Raw genomic sequence first — 18,246 nt, forward strand, 5'->3', positions numbered from 1 at the left:
CCCACGCACTCGCCCTGCCCCTGCTCTGGCCTTAACCATAAATAAATGAGGTTAACCCAGGGTGCCCTGGAGAAGGGTCTGATTGTGTAGACAATATTTAGAAGCCCCGAGGGATAAAACGCTCCATCAAATGTGCGCTCGTTCCTTGAGAAAATGGGGAGTTTTCAGGAAACCTCCCTTAGGAAGCTCACAAAGCGGAGGAGGGGGCCGGGGGCCGGGCTGGGGAGGGCTCCTGTGCTTCCAGAGGCTCGCCTGCTTTCTAAGGATATTGATTGCTCTAATACAAACTGTATTTCTCTCTAAAAAATTTTCCTGTTGTGCAAACGCCAGCACCAAAGAGCAGAAAATAATCACCCTGGGGACAGTTTCTGCTATCCTGTTTGGCTCCTCTGAGGCTTGCTAGCTATGTAATGTGCTAATATAGGTCCATTTGGTTAATGTCCTCCTTTGGTGTTTGGTGCATCGTGGACTGTTTGTTGGTGAAACAGCAGATTCAAGGTTTTGTCGCATCCAAATTATCTATAGAGTTATTTGGTAATTTGCTAGAATAATTTTTTTGGAGTTCCTTGATTTTACCCCATTATCCTTTTCTCCCTAATTCAGCTCGGTCTGGCTGTAGCTGGGAAATGTCTCCATCTCCCAGCACGGGCGCAGAGGGAACGCCAGCACCTTTCCCTGTCCCGTGCCCCCCCGCGCATCTGCTCAGGGCCGATCACCTCCAGCATCAGGGGTGACGATGGGGGATGCTGCCTGCAAGCGGCATCGGCGTGGCTGCTCTGCCACCCAATTAATTTTAATTTAAAATCCCCCAAATTTTGAAGGCAATCCCAGCCAGGCATAAGAAACTGGATGAGAAATGGGGCACAAAATGAAAGTTTAAAGAGGGAGCATAGCCGCGGCTTTGCCGTACCCTCAGGAGACGCTTCACTCCTGTGAGCGGGAGCTGATGTGCCTGCCCTCTCGGAAAAGGACATCCAAAATTATTTACTATTTTGTACTTTGCCAAGAGTTTCTAAATATGCTGCTTGAAATGGCACCTGCAGAAGTGAGATCTTCTAGAAAGTATGCAAAATGAGCAATTGTAAGTAAGCAACCCATTAAAGGGAATGCTATCACCTTCTCTCTGCGTCAGAAAGTCCTCCTTTTGGGTAGGTAAAAGGTTGTTTGCAAACTAAGCGGTGGTGGTTTTATATTCCTGCTGTGATCCAGAGTCGCCTGCTCTCTCTGGTGCAGTCACAGCCAAACACGGGCGCTCTTCCCCTGCGAGCGCCTGCCTGCAGCGGGGAGCTGGAATTCCTGGCGAGGGCGATGCCGGGGAGCCAAGAGCTAAACGTCCCCCTGCCTGCACTTTGGGCACCCAGGGAAATAGCGGCTTGCAAAGCTCAGCCTGGGGAGCCTCCTGCACCGGCGGAAGGGAATATGAAACTTACTGTTAAAAATTGCCTAACTCCTTTGTGTGGCGGAAAGGAATTTGCTGGGGGCGGGCAGAGGTGTAGCCCAGTGCTTGACTCGCCGCCCAGAAGAAATGCTTTTCCCTTCTGAGGCTGTTCCTAGAGCTGATATTAAAAGCTGTTTAGGAGCTCCTGGAAGCAATTCCCCGACAAAGCAAATCGTTTCAGCTAATTAAGAACCTGATGCGAAAGCCCCAGGTAATACTTTGCAACTTAAACAACTTTCCGGGGCGTTTGGAAGAGAAACAATTTTAAAGGCGCAGCTGCTGGAGTTCTGTTTTCTGTGTTGGAGGGCAAGGTGGAGGCAGAGATCCAAGAGGCCGCAGCTGTGGTTATTGCGGGCTCCCCGGCCCCATGGTGCTTTATCCTGCCGGTCATGGTGAACGTGAAACCGGGTGAAGGGGACAACAGGGAGGCTCGGGCTTCACAGCTCTCGTCAGGTCCCCCGTGGATGGCGTCTGCCTTGCAGAGCCTTTGGCGCTGCAGCCAGGCTGGTGGGGTACGGTCTCTGGGGTGCAAGGAGGCTGTGCTGCCGCCTGGCACTGGGCACAGGGCTGCACAGGGCAGGTGGGGGATAAACCATCTTCTCAATGTGCCCTGGAGTCCAAGCTCAGGACTACCACTGCTAGACTGGTCCCTGTGTGCTGCTGTTGTAGTCCCCAGATCTGCAGGGGCTCAGAGAGGAGGAAAATCCAGGGTGCTCTCCAGAGCATCCCTTGCATTTCAGGCAGGGAAGATCCTGGGCGGCAGCCCTGAGAGATGTTCAGGCTCAGCCATGCAGAAACCCATGGTGGCATCGGGGAAGGGAACGGTCCCAGCTCCCCCCAGCCCCGCGGGCAGGAGGTGGTGGAGCCCGAGGCACCTTCTCGCCAGGGCTGAAAGCCTCTGCAAGGGCTCTCCCTCCCTTTGCTGAGGATTATTTCAGTTCTGTTTATGCCTCACCGAGGCCGTGCTGAGCCAACGCCAGCTGTCCCTGCCGAGCGGTATTTGGGAACCAGGGCAGGCTTCTCCCCATCTCTGCTCTCTGTTGCTGTAGGTCCCCCACCAGCGAACCCTTGAGCTGTCTCAAAGCTCATCCTGGCTACGACCATCAAAATGCACCAAACCCCCTCGGCAGAGCACGGGGCTTGATTTCAAAAGCCTTCTCTTCGCTTCTGCTTTGCCTCCTTATCTTCCCACTGCCATCTGCTCTGCCTGCTAAAATAAGGCAGCGTGCTGCGGATGAGGTGTGCTGTGCTCGGGGAGCCTCATGCACCCTGCCCGGGCTGCCCCAGCGCCGGCTCGGCGTGTGGGGACCCTCCACTGGGCATCTTCTGCCATGGTCCAGGGGAAGCTGCTGCCACTGAGGGCAGGGTTTGTCCCCTCCGGTTTCAGGTTTATCTCTCCACGCTGATGGAGAGAGTGGTACCCACCGAGGGTGACTCCTTGCGAGGGTCTTGGCTTCTCATCCTGGAGATGCTCATCTCGCACCTGGGGCAGATGATGACTTGCTGAGACCGGCTGCCCAAATTTTAGACAGTTGAGTGAAATGAACCCGACATTAAGAGACCTTAAGTCTGTGGAGAACAGCCCAAGTCCTTCATGCCTCTCTCATCCCTTGATGCCCTCTCCTGTGCTCTCCTTGTGGAGGAGTCACCGCAGGGGAGTGGACACAGGACCACCTTCACCACCCTCTTCCTTGGCATGATGAAAAGCCTTGAAGGTAGATTTTCTGAGAGCCCCTTTGCACCCGACGAAGTGAATGCCCAGGTCAGGGTGGGACGGGAGTCGCTCGGTGCCCTGCAGCAGAAGTGGCACTGCAGATCGAGGTCCTCCGTCGGCTTTTACGTTTCTCACAACACAAAACCAAGGTAAGGTTGGGAAGTGGGGAGAAGACGTTTTGCACAGTTAGCCCAGAGGCCTCATTGCCCTGGATTACTTGAAGCAAAGAGTGCAACAAGACACTGGAACCCAGAGGGAGGATTTGGGGAAAATAGAGACACCTTTGGGAGTGATAAGAGGGCTTTTTTAATTTGGAGATCTGCTTTGGGATCTTCAGATGGTGTCTCTGAATGCTTTGCATTTTCCCATGCCACGGCTGGAAGCTTTTGGCCATTATTTGTGCCATGACTGGGAGATAACTAGCAGGCAGCCTCTGATCTCTGACAGGAGTTTTTATTTATTTATTTTGGTTAGGATATTTTTAATTGTTTGGAGCACAAAGGGCACCTGGCTCCCAAGCCTGTTGAAGCAGAAAAGCATTGATTTCAGTGGGGTTTGGTTGCCTCGGAGAACAAATATTCTCAAAAAACCCCCTGGTTTGGCAAAGAAGTGAGGTATTGGGTTGGGAATAACCCCTGAAAGCATGAATGTGGGTGTAAGGATAGGACCCACGCTGTGGGTTTGCCGTGGCTCTGCAGGTTTGGGCTCTATCCTCGCCAGCTCCTCAGGCTCTGGAGCTGGACCGACTGGGACGAGTGTGGCCGAGTGCCAGCCTGGCACCCCCTGGCTTTCGCAGGCTTGGGCGAGGGGGCTGCGGCGGCAGAGCCCGCTAGCTGCCGGGAGCGAACACCCGCGCTGCACCGCAAGGGCTCGCCGTCTGCAAAGGAGCTGTGAAATTCCGAGCTTTACATAATTTCCTGATTTACTCGGAGCTGTTAAGTATGACCAAGAGTCATCTGTTTGCCGAGAGCAAATAGGACATCAGGAAAAGAAGAGCAAACTAGAGCTAGGCAGCAATATTTTTAACAAATCTGGGTTTTTCTTCAGGCTGGAAGTCAGGCGAGTGTTGCCAGCCTTCAGAGGAGCAGGTTTCTGCAGTGGCCTGGAACTACTCTTAAAGTGGAGCTTCTTAAATTACTTAAAGGGTTTATATAAGGTGGTTCCTCCTGTGTCTTCAGGGAGCCAAGAGGTCCTACGTGCATCTGTCTGTCTTTGCAAAAAGGGCAGTTGGGGGAGGAAATGCCTTCACAGATGCATTTGAAACTGAGCAAAGATTCATGTGAATTTTAAAATCTTTTTTTAAAGCAACCATTTTATGTGGACTTCACCATTTCGTTTTGTTTTGGCTTCTTAGCTTCGTTCTCGCTGCATTTGCTCTTGAGATGGAAAATCTCAGCTCTTCCACCCCGGCGCCTGTAGCCAGTTCCTACCTCCCGGCTGCAGAGACCCCTCGCACCGCTGGTGGGAACGTCCATCCAGGTCAGGGTCACCATCAAATCACCACATGGCAGCTGGGGGACTATCAGCTATTTTTAAAATAAGTTAAAGTTAAGTTAAAATAAGGGGCTATCTGAAAATAAGCTTAAGTTTTAAAATAAGTCTTGAAGATGATGATTATATTGGACCCACCAAGACACGTACCCCCTCTGTAGGCAACTCGTGGGTTCCCCAAGTGTGCCCTTACAGTCCAGGTTTTAGGCATTTTGGTGGAGTCAGGAATCCCACGGGATGAGCACAGCCGGTGAGGAAGGGGAGGGAGGCCCTCTCCCAATGGGGAGGGCTGGGAGGCAGACCTGCGTGGGTGGGAGACGCTGGCCGTGCTGCTCCAGCTTTGCTGTGGGCAGCAGGCGAGGGGATGGAAGAGGGTGTGCAAGGGACGAGTGTGGAAAGATGCTGATGTGTAAAATTTGGGGAGTGAAATGGCTCATCCGTCTCTGTTGTAACAACCCGTGTTTCTAGAACATTTCCCAGCCTTTCACTGTAATAGTTTATTGACCTGCACAGAAGGATGAAAGATTATGAGAGTTAATTTTTCAAGCTTATCACTTGATTTATTCCATAAAGGTAGTTCATTTAATTAAAATATTTCTGCTGCTGAAATCAGGACTCACAATCTTGAAGCCTGGAATATGGGGTATATGGGCTTTTTTGAAGCAGCAGCCATTTAATGGGGTCAAACAGCATTGCCCACAGAAACCAAAGCTTCCAGTTCTCTAGGAATACGCATATTTCAGGGCAAAAATCCTGGAGGGAGTCAGGAACAGAAACTGAACAGGGTGGAGAAAGAGGAAAGCAAAGGGCTGAAATGAGGGGGGTCAGGGGTTACCTCGAGATGTCTGCCTGTGTCTGCGCAGCGCTGGCTGCTCTCCACCCAAAGGTGAAGCCCTTGGCCTTTGGTGCCCTATTTTCTAAGTGCTAAACAGCCAGGAAAGCCTGGAGGTGACCTCCCGCTCTCTGGCAGGGCCTGGGAGAGCCAAGGACAACTGTTGTTAGCAGGTGTCTCCTCCGGTGGTGCATCTACCCAACATGCAAGGGCCGTGGGAAGGTGGATTTGGTAGGTCTCGGCAGTAGAGCCCTGAGTACCCTCAGCCACCTCCATGTGGGGTTTTCTGTCTCTGCCGATGTCAGGTTGTCTCCTGGGAAAATATTATAATTATTTTTAAAGTTCTGAAAGCATTATATGACTGTGCAGGTACCGCAGGACGTCAGTTTGTGATGTCTTCAGCTTCCAAGCCGTACAACTGATGGCTCCCCAACATGCTTTGAAAATGATCCATCGTGATCATGAAATAGGTTCAAACCCCATTTGCTGCTGCTAGGCTGGTTTGGGGGTCGGGGGACTGGGAACTGAACAGCTCTTAATGGGAAGGAAGCTGAAGACGCAGATTTTCTTCCAGTTTGGAAGTGAGTGGCTGCTGCCTGATAGACACTTGGGGCTCTTTGCAATTTAAAAGACAGCAATCAGACAGCTTGAATCTGCTTTTATCAGATGCAGAAGATTACTAGCTGGATGGCTGGATATTTTAGTCAACACTAGTGCCTATGAAAAACTAAGGTTTTGATTAAATAAGACTTCTCTGATAAACTTAGCTTTTCTTGGATTTTTTCCATTCTATTGGAAAAACGATTAGAATATTATATTTGTTTTCTGCAGAGTTTGGCCAGGTTTCTCTTTGCAAGCATTATTTTGCTGCAAACTTGAAATCTTCCGCAAACACGTTCAAACGGTTCCTGAAGAGACACGGTTATTTCATCAAACGTATGTGTGAAATAGCAGCGTGGCCACAAGAAACACCTTGCATCTACACCATGCCAGTGCACCGAAGGGAGTTAGGATCCCTGGTGACCAGGGTACGGGCTCTGCTGGACCCGACGTACGTCTCCTGGGCGTTATTGCAGGATTATTATCATGCAGCCGGCGTTTGGAGATCCTCCTGCTGCTGTTAACCTTGGCTAAGAAATACATCCCGATAATGGGGACTGTTAAAGATAAGGCTGGCTGGCAGGCTGATAAATCTTGTTAAGGAGTACTACATCACGGAGTAAATTACAATGCATGGCCGGATCGATTCAAACAAAAATGAACAATATATTACTTCTTTATTGGTAGGGGAAAAATAGACTCCTGCCTCTGTGCTGGTGGGTTTTAGTGCTGGATGCGGAGCTGGGGTGTGATGTTAGTGGTGGGGCTTGCTGAGAAGATGCGGTTTCTCAGTGGGTGCATCCCTGGCAGCGCCGGAGCAGGAACCCGGCGGGGTCCTTGGGGAGGGCGCACTGGGAGCAACTGGTCTGTGTGTGGGCGAGAGGGGATGGGGAGCCAGGACATGGTGGAGGACAAGAGCCACGTCCCTCTCCTATGTGGTTAAACGATAGTCGTCGCAGTCTGGTCTGTAATGACTGTAAATGATCCAGACAGCTTTACAAACGTCATGTTGGAGCAAAATGGGAAAATCGGAGCTTGTCTTCCTTGGGACAGCCATAGCTAATCTTTGAAAACCAGACCAAACCCTCTGCTGCTTTAATACCGTTGGCTGGATTCTATTGTGAACAGAAAATCTTCTTAATTATTCATCCATTTGGATCCAGTCTCTCGGAACTGAGCTGGTAGTTAATTTAGCTCTTTCTCTGAGATAAAACAGAGAGAAATAGTAAGATTCAGTGAAAAGGAAGACAAAAAGCCCTTTCAGTGTCTGAGACTTGCTCTCTTGTTCCTCCTATTTTTCTTAGTCTTTGTGATTTTCCTTTTTCTTAAACACGCAGCGCCGTGCTCATGCGTTTCCTCCCGCGATGGCACCTTCAAGTGCCCAGCCTGGACGTGCTGTTTCTCCCACTTGTTTGAAAAGATGCTCCGTCTTGAGTCTGTCCCAGGCCAGGGGCAGCTTTATCTCCATCTGCTCACTGCAGAAGGGGACATCAGGTAATGGTCAAGGTAGCAGAAGATGCCTGGTGGCAGCCAATGGCCAGGAAAAAAACGGAGCACATCCAGATTGGAAATACCAACGGAGACAAATGAGAATCAAAGCTGCTGCCAGCGGTAGCAACCATGTGAAATCAAGGCTGTATTTTATCAGAACCAAAGAGCTGAGGGGTGACCTGGGGCAGAAGGTGGTGGGTGAACTTGTTGGGTCGGAGTGAGGATGGGCATTTCTGGTGATCACGTCTGGCCCCAGAACTAGTCTTCTCTTCTTCAAATACTGAAGCAGAGGATGGCCCATGTCCCATCTAGAGGTGGTTGGCCTCCATGTCTCACCTCCTCACCATCTCGAGGCAAACCAGCTTGCATTCATCTCCACCGCCACTGCCGTGCTGGGAGATGGCGACTCTGCTTCCCGTTCCCAATGGCAGCTGGTTTACTGCTGGATGCGTGTGTTATTGCAGAAGCATGGCAGTGACACCAGTGCTCAGCAGGCTGTTCCCAGGGCGATGGATGCTCACCCGCAGCCCTGGGAATTGGTCCTGTGGCTTTTAGACAAGCCAAAAGCATCACAGTGCTCTCCTCAATATCGTACTGATTTTTTAAAATGTTGTTTTTATCTAATGAACTGGAAGGAAATATGTTGAGTGGGGAGGAATGTCTATATATATTATGCAAAAGCACCGGTTTCCAAATTTTGGACAGCTGTGTACCCTTTTTTAGCAGCCCCTTCACACAGCCCACACAGCACCCAGGCTCTCGCAATTGGGCTCGTTTGGAAATATGCCTCCTTGATTGCAAAATAGTTTCAATCCTTTGACTTAGAAACATTCTTGCTATTCGAAAAGATTTTTTTTTTTTTTTTTTTTTTTTTTTTAAAGCTCCAAAAGTACAGAAGGTACTTCCTGCCGCAGCAGCTGCCCTAATTTTGGAGGTGGTGGAAGATGGGCAGGGGGCAGAGACGAGCTTGGGGGAGCCTGGCTCATGGCTACGGCCGCACAAGGATGTGGGTGCTGAGATGCTCCGGAGCTGAGCTCTGCTGGGAGCTGCCAGCCGTGGGTGCTTCGGCTGGATGCTGGAGCTGGGGGTGGGTTTATTCTGGGGTCCTAGATGGACGATCCAAATAGGTTGTCCAACTGGCCCCTTGGCATTCGAGTCAGTCAAGGTAAGCTTTTTTCCCAGCTCCGTGGAATAAAATTATTGGGGCCCGACAGTGAAATAACAATATCGAAAAGTAGTCTAAGCTTGACTCTAACACCGCAATTCCTAATAACATGGAAGAGTTGGTGGCCTTTTCCTCTAGCCTCTATCAAGCCAAATTTGGGAAGCACCCTTGCTGGGAGCCCTGGGACAGCTCAGGAGACAGCAGAGCAGCATATGCCTGTGTCCATGGATCAGCGCCCCAAAAAGCCCATTGGTTTTCTGCAGATCTCCGCTTCTGTTGCCGGAGGGGCTGCCCGGGACGGCAATGCCCTGACCCAGGGGCACGGCTGCTGGGGTTTGCAGCTGGGTGAGAAGCCACAAATGGTTCAGCCTGGCGGTGCTGGTGGAAACCACATTTGCAGCTCTCCTACGGCCACGGAGGCTCGCACCGCTTTCTCCCCGCCGTGGCGGCATTCACCGGCCCGGCCATCGGCTGCTGCAGTGGAATAAGCTGGACTTGGCAAGAGCACAGCTATTCCTCGAAGGCGAGCGGAGGGGAGCGTTGCTATTACTCATCAGTCAAAGACTTTCAGCTGGAATAATCCTCCGCTGGCTATGTGGTGTATCGAACCGCAGGGTGGGAGGCTGTGAACGCCTCGGGTGCTATTTCTCTGACCCCTGCGCTGTGTCGTGGAGGGCTGATGCATCCCTGCTGCGGCCAGGAGCAGGGGAGGAAAAAAATCCCCGGCCTGAGGCATGTGCAGGGGGAAGGAGAAGGGAGAGCCGAGGAAGAAGGATGCTCTCGGGTGCTGCAGGAACAAGACTGCAATGGCCACTTCGGCACCTGGCTGTTGTCCAGCTCCCCATCTCCGCTCTGCCTTCCCCTCTCCGTGGCACCGGTAAAGGGGATGGATGGTAGGGCAGACCCCGCTGCTCCTGCTCCAGGTCCCTTCTGGGTAGTTTTGGCCGGCAGCTGAGTGCGAAGGGAGCGAGCGTTGGTGCGAGACACAGCGTCTCCCCTGCGGCTGCCACGGAGCCGGGGCTGGGAGCTGCCACTGCCCATGTCCTTCCCTTCCCTCCCAGCACGGCTGACAACAGTCCCAGCGCTCAGCCATCGTGTGCAGCTTCTCCCATCTTCTCTTTCTGTGTCTTTTTTCCAGCCGGGAGAGGTCCCAGCACAGAGAAGGAAGAGGGATGGAGCGGAACGGATGGGAGGCAGAAAACGAGCCCTGCGATGCAGAGCTCATCCCGGGGAGCTTATTACCCTGTGCTGCTTTTATTCACGTTATTGCGGTGTGAAGGCCACCGATACATTGCACACATCTAAAATAGAGCTGGGAGGGACTGTCGGCTCCATCGGCCTGAGAGAGGCCATGGGAACAGATAAGAATAGGCTGATGCTGGAAAACACACCACTGGGTTGCTTAGTCAAATGCTATATTTAGCAAGGGATTGAAATAACTGTGGTGGTTTTCAGCTGGGCTAAGCTGTGAACCCTGGTTGCACTAATACTCGCCCAGTTGATGGTAATGAATTCAATTAGTGTGGAGCAGTTGGCAGCCAAGGAAACTTGGCTGCAGGAGGTGTGTGTGGTCCCCTCGTTGCCTCTCCCTGCGGACAGTCCCGGGAGCCTGCGGGTTTAGGCTGGGGGAGTGCTGGCTCTTTGCTGCCCTGCCTGCAACAGCCTCCCGCCGGGCAGTGGGAAGGGTGCGCAGCGACTCCCCGGGGAGCCCGCCGGCCCCCCTCGCTCCCCCAGCCGGGCAGGCGTCAGCGCGCGGCCAGCCAGGCTCCAGAAACACGACCTGCTCCGCTGAACAGCGTTTGAGAGTTGCACTTAGCGCTCCTCTTTTATTTACAGATTTTTTTATACGTGTGTGTATATATGTATATGCATGCATAAACTTCAGAAGCAGCACGCGTATGCCGGCATAAATGCAGTCAGCAAGCACAAGTGCAGGCAGCTCTGCATCGAGCTTGAGTGGGATTTTGAGGGTGTTTTTAGGGGAAAAAAGGCACGATGAGGGCAATAGCACACCCTGCGCTTTCTGCCCGGTCCCGGAGGCGGCTGTCCCGTGGCGGTCTGTGAACATGTATGCATGCATCACCGGCCACGCATAGCCAGCCCTGCCTGTCCCTCCAGCTCCCCAGGGCTGCCCCTGCCTGCCCGCTGCCTCCGGTCCTCCTTGGTCTCAGTCCCCTCCTGGGACCTCTGAATCCTGAATCAGAATCCAGCCACCTGAATCCTCTCCGATCTCTTCCCACCACAGGCGCGGCTCCAACAAGCATCTCCTGCGTTTGCTCCATCTCGCCTCCTGATCTCTGGTGCTTCCGCCGTCACGGCGCGTTCCCTCGCCCTCGTCTCAAATCCCATCACTGCCTCAGCCGCCTAGGAGAGATAAGGGCTGGGGCGGAGGTAAAACCAGGCCTGTGGTTATTCACTGACGGCACACGAGGTTAAAAACACCCTTTGTGAACGTGCTGTGGTCAGGACCATGATGTGCATCCTTCCCTCTGTAGGCGAGCATGCCAGAGAAGCGTCGGTTGGCACGGGTCGGCACACTCCCCCTCGCCTCCTAAAACTGCAGCGGCTCAGTCGAGGGGTTTTGGCAGAGGTGTGCGGTGCCTCCAGCTGCGGGGAGGTGATTTGGAGGGGCTCAGGAGAGTTCAGCTGTGAGAATGGGCTGAAACCAAGGGGGAGCAAGCATCAACCAGCACTCGGGCAGCGGCATCCGAAATGAATGAGGACCGGGGAGGCTGCTGGCAGAGAGAGCGTCTTTGCCGAGGGGAGGGAAGGGCACAGGAGTGCTTAGAGGATTGAGAACCTGCCAGCCAGACCCCAGGCACTGCCCGAGATGGGTCTGAAACAGCCCTGGCATCCAATGATGAAGCATGACTCAGTCCCTTTCCTTTAAAACTGTGCTAAAAACCATCCACAGTACGGACAGAGCTGTGATGTTCTTAGCACAAGGATGCTGAGCACTTGGGAGATGGGATCATACAGTGAGATGCCCCCATTTCTGCTGCAGGAGGGTGTGTAGAAGGTGTCTGGATGTCAGGAGCCCTCCTAAACGGGAGGTTTCCTGCAAGCAGGGCTGAGAGGAGTGCTTGAGAAGTGATTTTACAAGGTTCTTGTTGTTAATTTGGATCTTGATTCAGATACCAGAAGTGTTTTCCATATTTTCCAGGCACCCATCTGTCACAGTGACGAGCCCTGCACAGTACTTGTCAGCAAATAAATGAAATATTCTTGTGAGATTCACCGCATTTAATGCTGGGAGATGAGATCGGGCTTGTGAGATACTTATACCTCATGCTGCTTATCTTATTTTGTACAGATTTTTGTCCCGGTATTTTAATAGATATCATTCTGGTTGTGTAAAATAATACCCTAGAACATAAATAACCAGGCAGAGTCCTAGGGATGATATTTGTGGGGAGTGGTTTGCACTGGGATGAAGACCACGGCTGTGCATCTCCCAGAAGCCAGAGAGGTTGCAGCGAGGGTCTCAGGGGTGACAGGGACAGTGGGACTGGCAGCCAGGAGCTAACCGGGGAAGCCTCCGGGGAAGCCTGGGAAGCCTCCACCACCACCAGCTCCCACCGAGGCTCGCAGACCTCCAAACTGCCAAACAGGGAATTCATGTGCAACCGTGATGCTGAAGCTTGCTGGCTCCATCGTTAAAAAAAAAACAACCCAGCGGCGTTGGGGGATTCAGCATTTAATTAACTTGCCAAGCAGTAACATTGACCAAAATTACGCGGGAAGACTTCTATTTTAGTTAATTACAGTTTTGTTGTCGCCCATTAGTAAATTAAAACAATTGCAGGGTAAAACCCGGCAGAGGTTGGCGAGCATGGCAGTGGCCACCTGCCAGCGGATGCCAGAGCTCGGGGAGGAGCCAGGCGCACCCCCCCCATGCACGCAGACCCCCGATGCGCGCCGACCCCGCGCCCCCTCCCCGCGTATCACCCTGGAGTATTGCGGCAGCAGCCCCGGGGGCTCCCGTGCGAGCAGGGCTGCTGCAAATCCTCCCTCGCCCCCCGGGAGGGAGCGCGGGCAGCCACCGGCACGGCAATCGCTGCCCCTTCGGCGGAGCCTGCGGGAATTGCGGCTGCATCCTGCATTTTCCCAATGCTGCTCGCGTGGTGCGCAATTAAAAACTGGGATAGTCGTTACCGCTGGGATGTGATGCCTTGAACAAAGCCAGTCGCTGGCCGGGGCTGCCCTGCACCCGGGGCTCTGTCCTGCCCCTAATGACCACGGGAGCTCCCTTTCTCTCTCTGGAAACCTACTTTTTCCATAACTCCTCTGCAAATCCCAGTGGTTTGGGGGTGAGGAAGGCTGGGAGCCCGAGGTGTCAGGGCAGTGACCCTCCTGGGGTGTAAGCTGATAACCCAGCTGGTCTGGGCAGCCCCCCGGCGCCCTCGCCCCCCTGCCTGCCCGGCTGGCCGGTTTCCAGTGCGCCCTGCCGTGCCAGCACCTCTTCATTTTAGATGGCCTCTCAGGTGCGCTTTGGTTTCATCCCTCTTTTTAATTATTGATGCTTTCCTTCGCCTGGAGCCCACTCTGCATCCCAGCAGTGTTGCCCATGCGCTGCCGGTCTTCCCTGTGCGCCACAGTCTTCACCCGCCCTGGCTCCCCATCGCCTGTGTTCTGTGCAGTTAAACCCCCCGTGCCTGCCACCACGGTGCATCCTAAGGCAGCAAACCTCAGCGTCGAGCAAGGCCCCATCCCCGTCATGATCAGGGCCACGGTTTCCAGCATCTTTAAGCACGGAGACTCAGACAGGCACTGCTGTGCCTTTGCCATAAGCTCCTTACCCGCTTACCGCCCCGGTGAGGGACACCCTGACTTCCTGGGCATCCAACGGTTTGGACATGCAAAGCACTAAATACAGCCTAATTATTATTATCTTCATGGGATCTGGTTAATCTCGATGGGGATTTACAAGCTGTTAGCAAATCAGCCGGTCGTCGAATGTTTGCCTTTTTCTCAGGGGCAGTTTAATCCTGCTGGCCGCGTTAGCTGGGAAGTGCCCGCGGCCAAGTTCTACGTATGGGGGAGTTGCTCCAGAGCCGATCCCTCTGAGAGGGAGCAGAGGTGGTGCGGGATAACCAAACACTGAGCCGACAAGGCTGCGGGACCACGGGAGAGGGATGGGTCACTTGTCACCGGCTGGCGCGGGGCTGTGAGGTGCCTCAGACGCAGCACCTTCACTGAGCCCCTGGCTTTTTAGCACCCAGCAGCATGACGGGTGTCAGTGCTGGGTGTTGATGGGGCTGCAGAGGTCTCTTAAAGATGGGGACCGAGAGCTCGGAGAGGTTTGCCAGAGATGTTCCCGCTGGGTGCGGGTGGCTTTGCTTGCCTCCCGTCTCCCCACAGCTGCCACGGGCAGGATTTCTTGCCCTGCCGTGTGCGTGTAGGAGCTGGGCAGCCTGCAGCTCCTGCTGCTGGAGGTATTCGCTGCAGCAAGTGCCAGGATGCGATGGCAAACGCTGCAATGGCTGCTGCGGCTCGGTCTGTGCTCACAGTGTACACACAGCTCCGCACGGTGCTGGCTGCTGATGGGGCCGGGGGCTCTCCCACAGCTCGGGAAAATTCAGTTATCCCTTCCCTGGTTTTCTGCCATCCGAAGCTGTAACCACATAGTGATTTTCCATGGGAGTTCAGACTAAAGCGCAGGGTGCTGGACTGTCGGCAGGGTCTCCCCAGCACGGGAGACCCCAGAGGTGCCGAAAGAAAAGCCAGGAAGAGAAAACGCAAACTCAGTATATGCCAGTCTCTTGTCTTGGGCATCTCCCAGGGCTTGGCCAGCACCTCTCACAGCTGGCAAAGGCTAAGGGCCAGCTCCACCTGCGACCTTCCCTGGTTTCTGCCTTCCCTCTGCACCCGTGCCTTTCTGCCTGCTGTGAAAGGCAAGGGGCATTTCAGAGTGGAGCTCCACAATCTTTTTGGCAGGGCTATTTTTACCGGAGATCGTTCCCTTATCCGCTTCCCGGTGCGGTCCCATGAAGAGTCGAGCTGTCACATCTGCGAGAGCAGGACGGCGGGGCGGGTGAGCTGCTCAAACTGGGGCAGCTGGCAGGAGGAACGGCTGCAGAGCCACGGCTGGGAGGAACCTGAGGGAGGATGCTCAGACCAATCTGTGGAGCCATCGGATCCTCATGGCATGGATCAGTCCTGTGCTTGCCTGGTCTTGGAGGACCTCTAAGCCTCATCCTGATGAGGTGACACCAGCAGGTCCTCTCTGCTGACGCCTGCCTTGCGCCGTGGTGGTGTCCCTTGCCTGCGTGGACTCGGGGAGGTGCTGGTGGGGGAGTGTGGGGTCTCCAGTCCAGCCTCCCGTGCAGAGCAGGTCAGCCACCAACACAAGGGACTTCTTTGACTAGCAAAGTCTTGAACCCCCTCCAAGGATGGAGACCCCACGGTGACTGTCCCGGGCTGCACCGCTGCCTCAGCAAAGGGGCTTTTCCAAATGTCCACCCTGAACCTCTGCTCTTGCAAAGCACGTACATCTGTACCCAGGCAAACCTAGACAAAAGGAGTGTACTGATCTGGGAGGCTACACCTTTTGGAGGGTGTCCTGCCATGGTGGTTGTCTCAACAGGGCTCTGGCAAGAGCGTGTGAGACTCCTGCCTCTCCACGGGCACAAGAGCCACCTCCTTGGATGGGACCTGATTGGCACTCAGCATCTGCAGTTGGCACTTGGTGGCCAGCGCTGGCTTTCCATGGTCATCCTTGGCTTGAATTTTGCCCTGGAAGGGCAAAAGCAGCTGTGCCCACGCCCTCGTCCAGAGCTTCCCAGCCACCATGGTCTGGCAGGGTGGGACATCACGAGCATGGGCAATGCCCCATCCAGGGAGTGTGTTAAGGGCCTGGACGGGGCAGGCTGGGTAGCTCACGGTGGGCTGATCTTCGGTTCCTGCAGGACCAAGCTGGGAGCTGGCACGATGGTGTGGCAGAGAGGCATGGGCAGGAGCTGAGCTGAGCTCTGCCCCGGCACAACCAGCTCATCCCCTCTGCACCGCGCCTCCCCCTCACTGCTAGCATCGAGGAGGGAGCTCTGGTGAAGAAAAATAGGATTCCTGAAAGAAAAATGAAAGGCCACGTATTTCCATGAGGCAGGGATTCAATTTGTGTCACGCAATCACATTTCCTTCTGCAGTCTGAAATAATTACACAGCGGAGCGGGGCGAGGAGAGCTGATTCAGAGGCACAGGGACGAGAGCGAGTTCTGAAATAAAAGAAGACAAATGCAATCATTAAAATACAATAGGCGGCACTTGCCCCTTAATTAGACTTTCTCTTTGATTAAGCAGTAATTAAATATTACCATGCTGAAAGGGATTTTTTTTATGGTCCTCCGAAGCCCTAATGTATTCTTAAGATGTTTGTGTGAAGAGCAGGGACTTCTGCGGGGTGGTGCGGGTGAGAGGGAGGACGTTGCACGCCTGCCCCTTCCCCACAGGAGAAGCCCTCCTGCCCGTCTGCTCCCCGGAGAGCATGGGCTGGATGCCTGCTCCTGGTCCAGACTGCTGTGTGAGCGAAGAAGCGTCCATGGGGAAGCCCGCTACTCCTGGCCACCACCAGCTGCAAAGCATCTCCAGCATCTCATCAAAATGTGGGGACTCCTGGGTGTGGGATGCGGGTGCCAAGCCCGTTAGGCTGCTGCTGTCCCGCGGGTATGGTTTTCAGAGTCGTAGAATAGAATCATAGAATCATTTAGGTTGGAAAAGACTCTTAAGATCAAGTCCAACCATTAACCAACACTGCTGAGTCCACCACTAAACCATGTCCCTAAGCACCACATCTGCACATCTTTCAAATACCTCCAGAGATGGTGACTCAACCACTTCCCTGGGCAGCCTGTTCCAGTGCTTGACAACCCTTTCGGTGAAGAAATCTTTCCTAATATCCAATCTAAACCTCTCCTGGTGCAACTTGAGGCCGTTTCCTCGAGGTCATTTTGGTGAAGCCCATCTTCTACATGGAGACCATGGCCTCTGTGGCCCCAGGAGACACAGCTGGCTTGCAGCCCCCGTCCCAGGCTGGTCCAGCTGAAGACCAAGACCACCTCTCTAACAGCGTGACAGCTCCTCTGGGGCCAGCCACCCCCGAGGTTGGCCACCTCGAGCTTCAGGAGTGATGGATCAGCAAAAGAGGAGTCTGGGAAAAGGACTTGGAGCATATTGGGCTGTTAGCAGCAAAACCGAAAAGATATGAAACATCAAAAGGGAAGGAAATGTCAGGCCCCTGTTCCTGGACATTCCTGGGTGGGTAAAAATAGCCCTTGGACGACCCGGGGGGCAAAGTGCTTCTGATCTCTTAATGCAGAGCCCCTGCCGTAGCCCCGCGGGCTCTCTGCCACTCACAGCCCCGCTTGCAAGCTGCTTTTTCCAGGCCATAAGATGACGGCTCTTGCTGGGAATTTCACTAGACGAGATTGTCTTGTTCTTTTGCCGCACAGCGTGTACTTTGGGTAATATCTTTCGGAAATTTTTGCGTACTTGTGTACCCAGTATTTTCTGAAAACCTAGAAAAAAAGATCCTTAAGTATTATGATTATGCTATTAAACCTTTATTGTATCGAAGAAAACAAATCGGAGCGAGAGAGGAGCTGTATGGAGCCTGAGAAGTGTTAAGCTACGGTAGTAATCTTGCCTTCATTGTTTAATTTCACTTAAAACTGAAATACTGGCAAGACTGGAGATGAAAAGAGCTGGTGATGCTGAGGTGTCGTGGGGGAGAGTGTGAAATGCCTGTGTTGTAGCCATGGTCCCTCTGGCTGAACATCACTGAGGTCTGGACAAGGGTAGGGGTAGGTTTAAGCTGGATGGTTGGTCTCTTCTTCTAGACGGTTTGTAGGGTACAGCTCCAATGCTGCACGCCCCTCCGCAGCCCACACTGGCGTTTTGGCACTTGCCCGCTCACCGCCTGGCCTCTCTGAAGCCGGTTATTTGCTTTGGGTGGGCTGAGTCCTTTGCACCATTGCCATGCGTCCCATCAGCTGGACTTCTCGGTGAGGTCTCTGCTGGGACGAAGCTCCCAGAGTTTGAACGGAACTTTTCCTTTCTCTGTTTTGCAGAAGAACGAATGGCTGTGCTTGAACTGCCAAACTCAGCGGCTGCTCGAAGGCAGCCTCGGCGACCCTGCCCCGATGCCGCTGCCTGCCCCAAAGCAACCGCCCACCGGCTCCCCGCGGCACCAGCCGCCAGCCGCCGGCCAGCAGCAGAGAGCACCCGCGCCAGCGCCCGCCGAGCCGGCGGCACCCCCCGAGCGGCAGCCCTCGCCCGCAAGGACCCTCCGGGCTGCCGAGCAGAGCAGGGCCCCGAGCCCTGCCCCGGCGGAGAAGAAGCCCCCGGTGCCGGCAGAGGAAAAGCCGCTGCCCAAAGCTGCCCCGGAGCCTTCCAGAGCTCCTGAGAGTGCCGCGCCGAAGGGGAAGAGCGTGACCCCCAAACCGGAGGTGGAGAGCAAGGAGAGCCGGGTACCCCCCGAGGCGCCACGGGCGAAGGAGCAGGAGGTGAGCTCTCAGGGT

At 54.0% G+C, this 18,246-nt stretch overlaps 1 protein-coding gene across 1 annotated transcript in view; it reads left to right on the forward strand.

The window, feature by feature from the left end:
• BSN (bassoon presynaptic cytomatrix protein) overlaps positions 1-18,246 on the forward strand; it is a 94,480-nt gene that overhangs the window by 63,253 nt on the left and 12,981 nt on the right. The window contains 1 exon segment of the mRNA XM_050904597.1: positions 17,797-18,231. Coding sequence (XP_050760554.1) covers positions 17,797-18,231 — 435 coding nt within the window.

Source organism: Gymnogyps californianus, chromosome 13 (genome assembly GCF_018139145.2).
Source record: "Gymnogyps californianus isolate 813 chromosome 13, ASM1813914v2, whole genome shotgun sequence".
Lineage (NCBI taxonomy): Eukaryota > Metazoa > Chordata > Aves > Accipitriformes > Cathartidae > Gymnogyps > Gymnogyps californianus.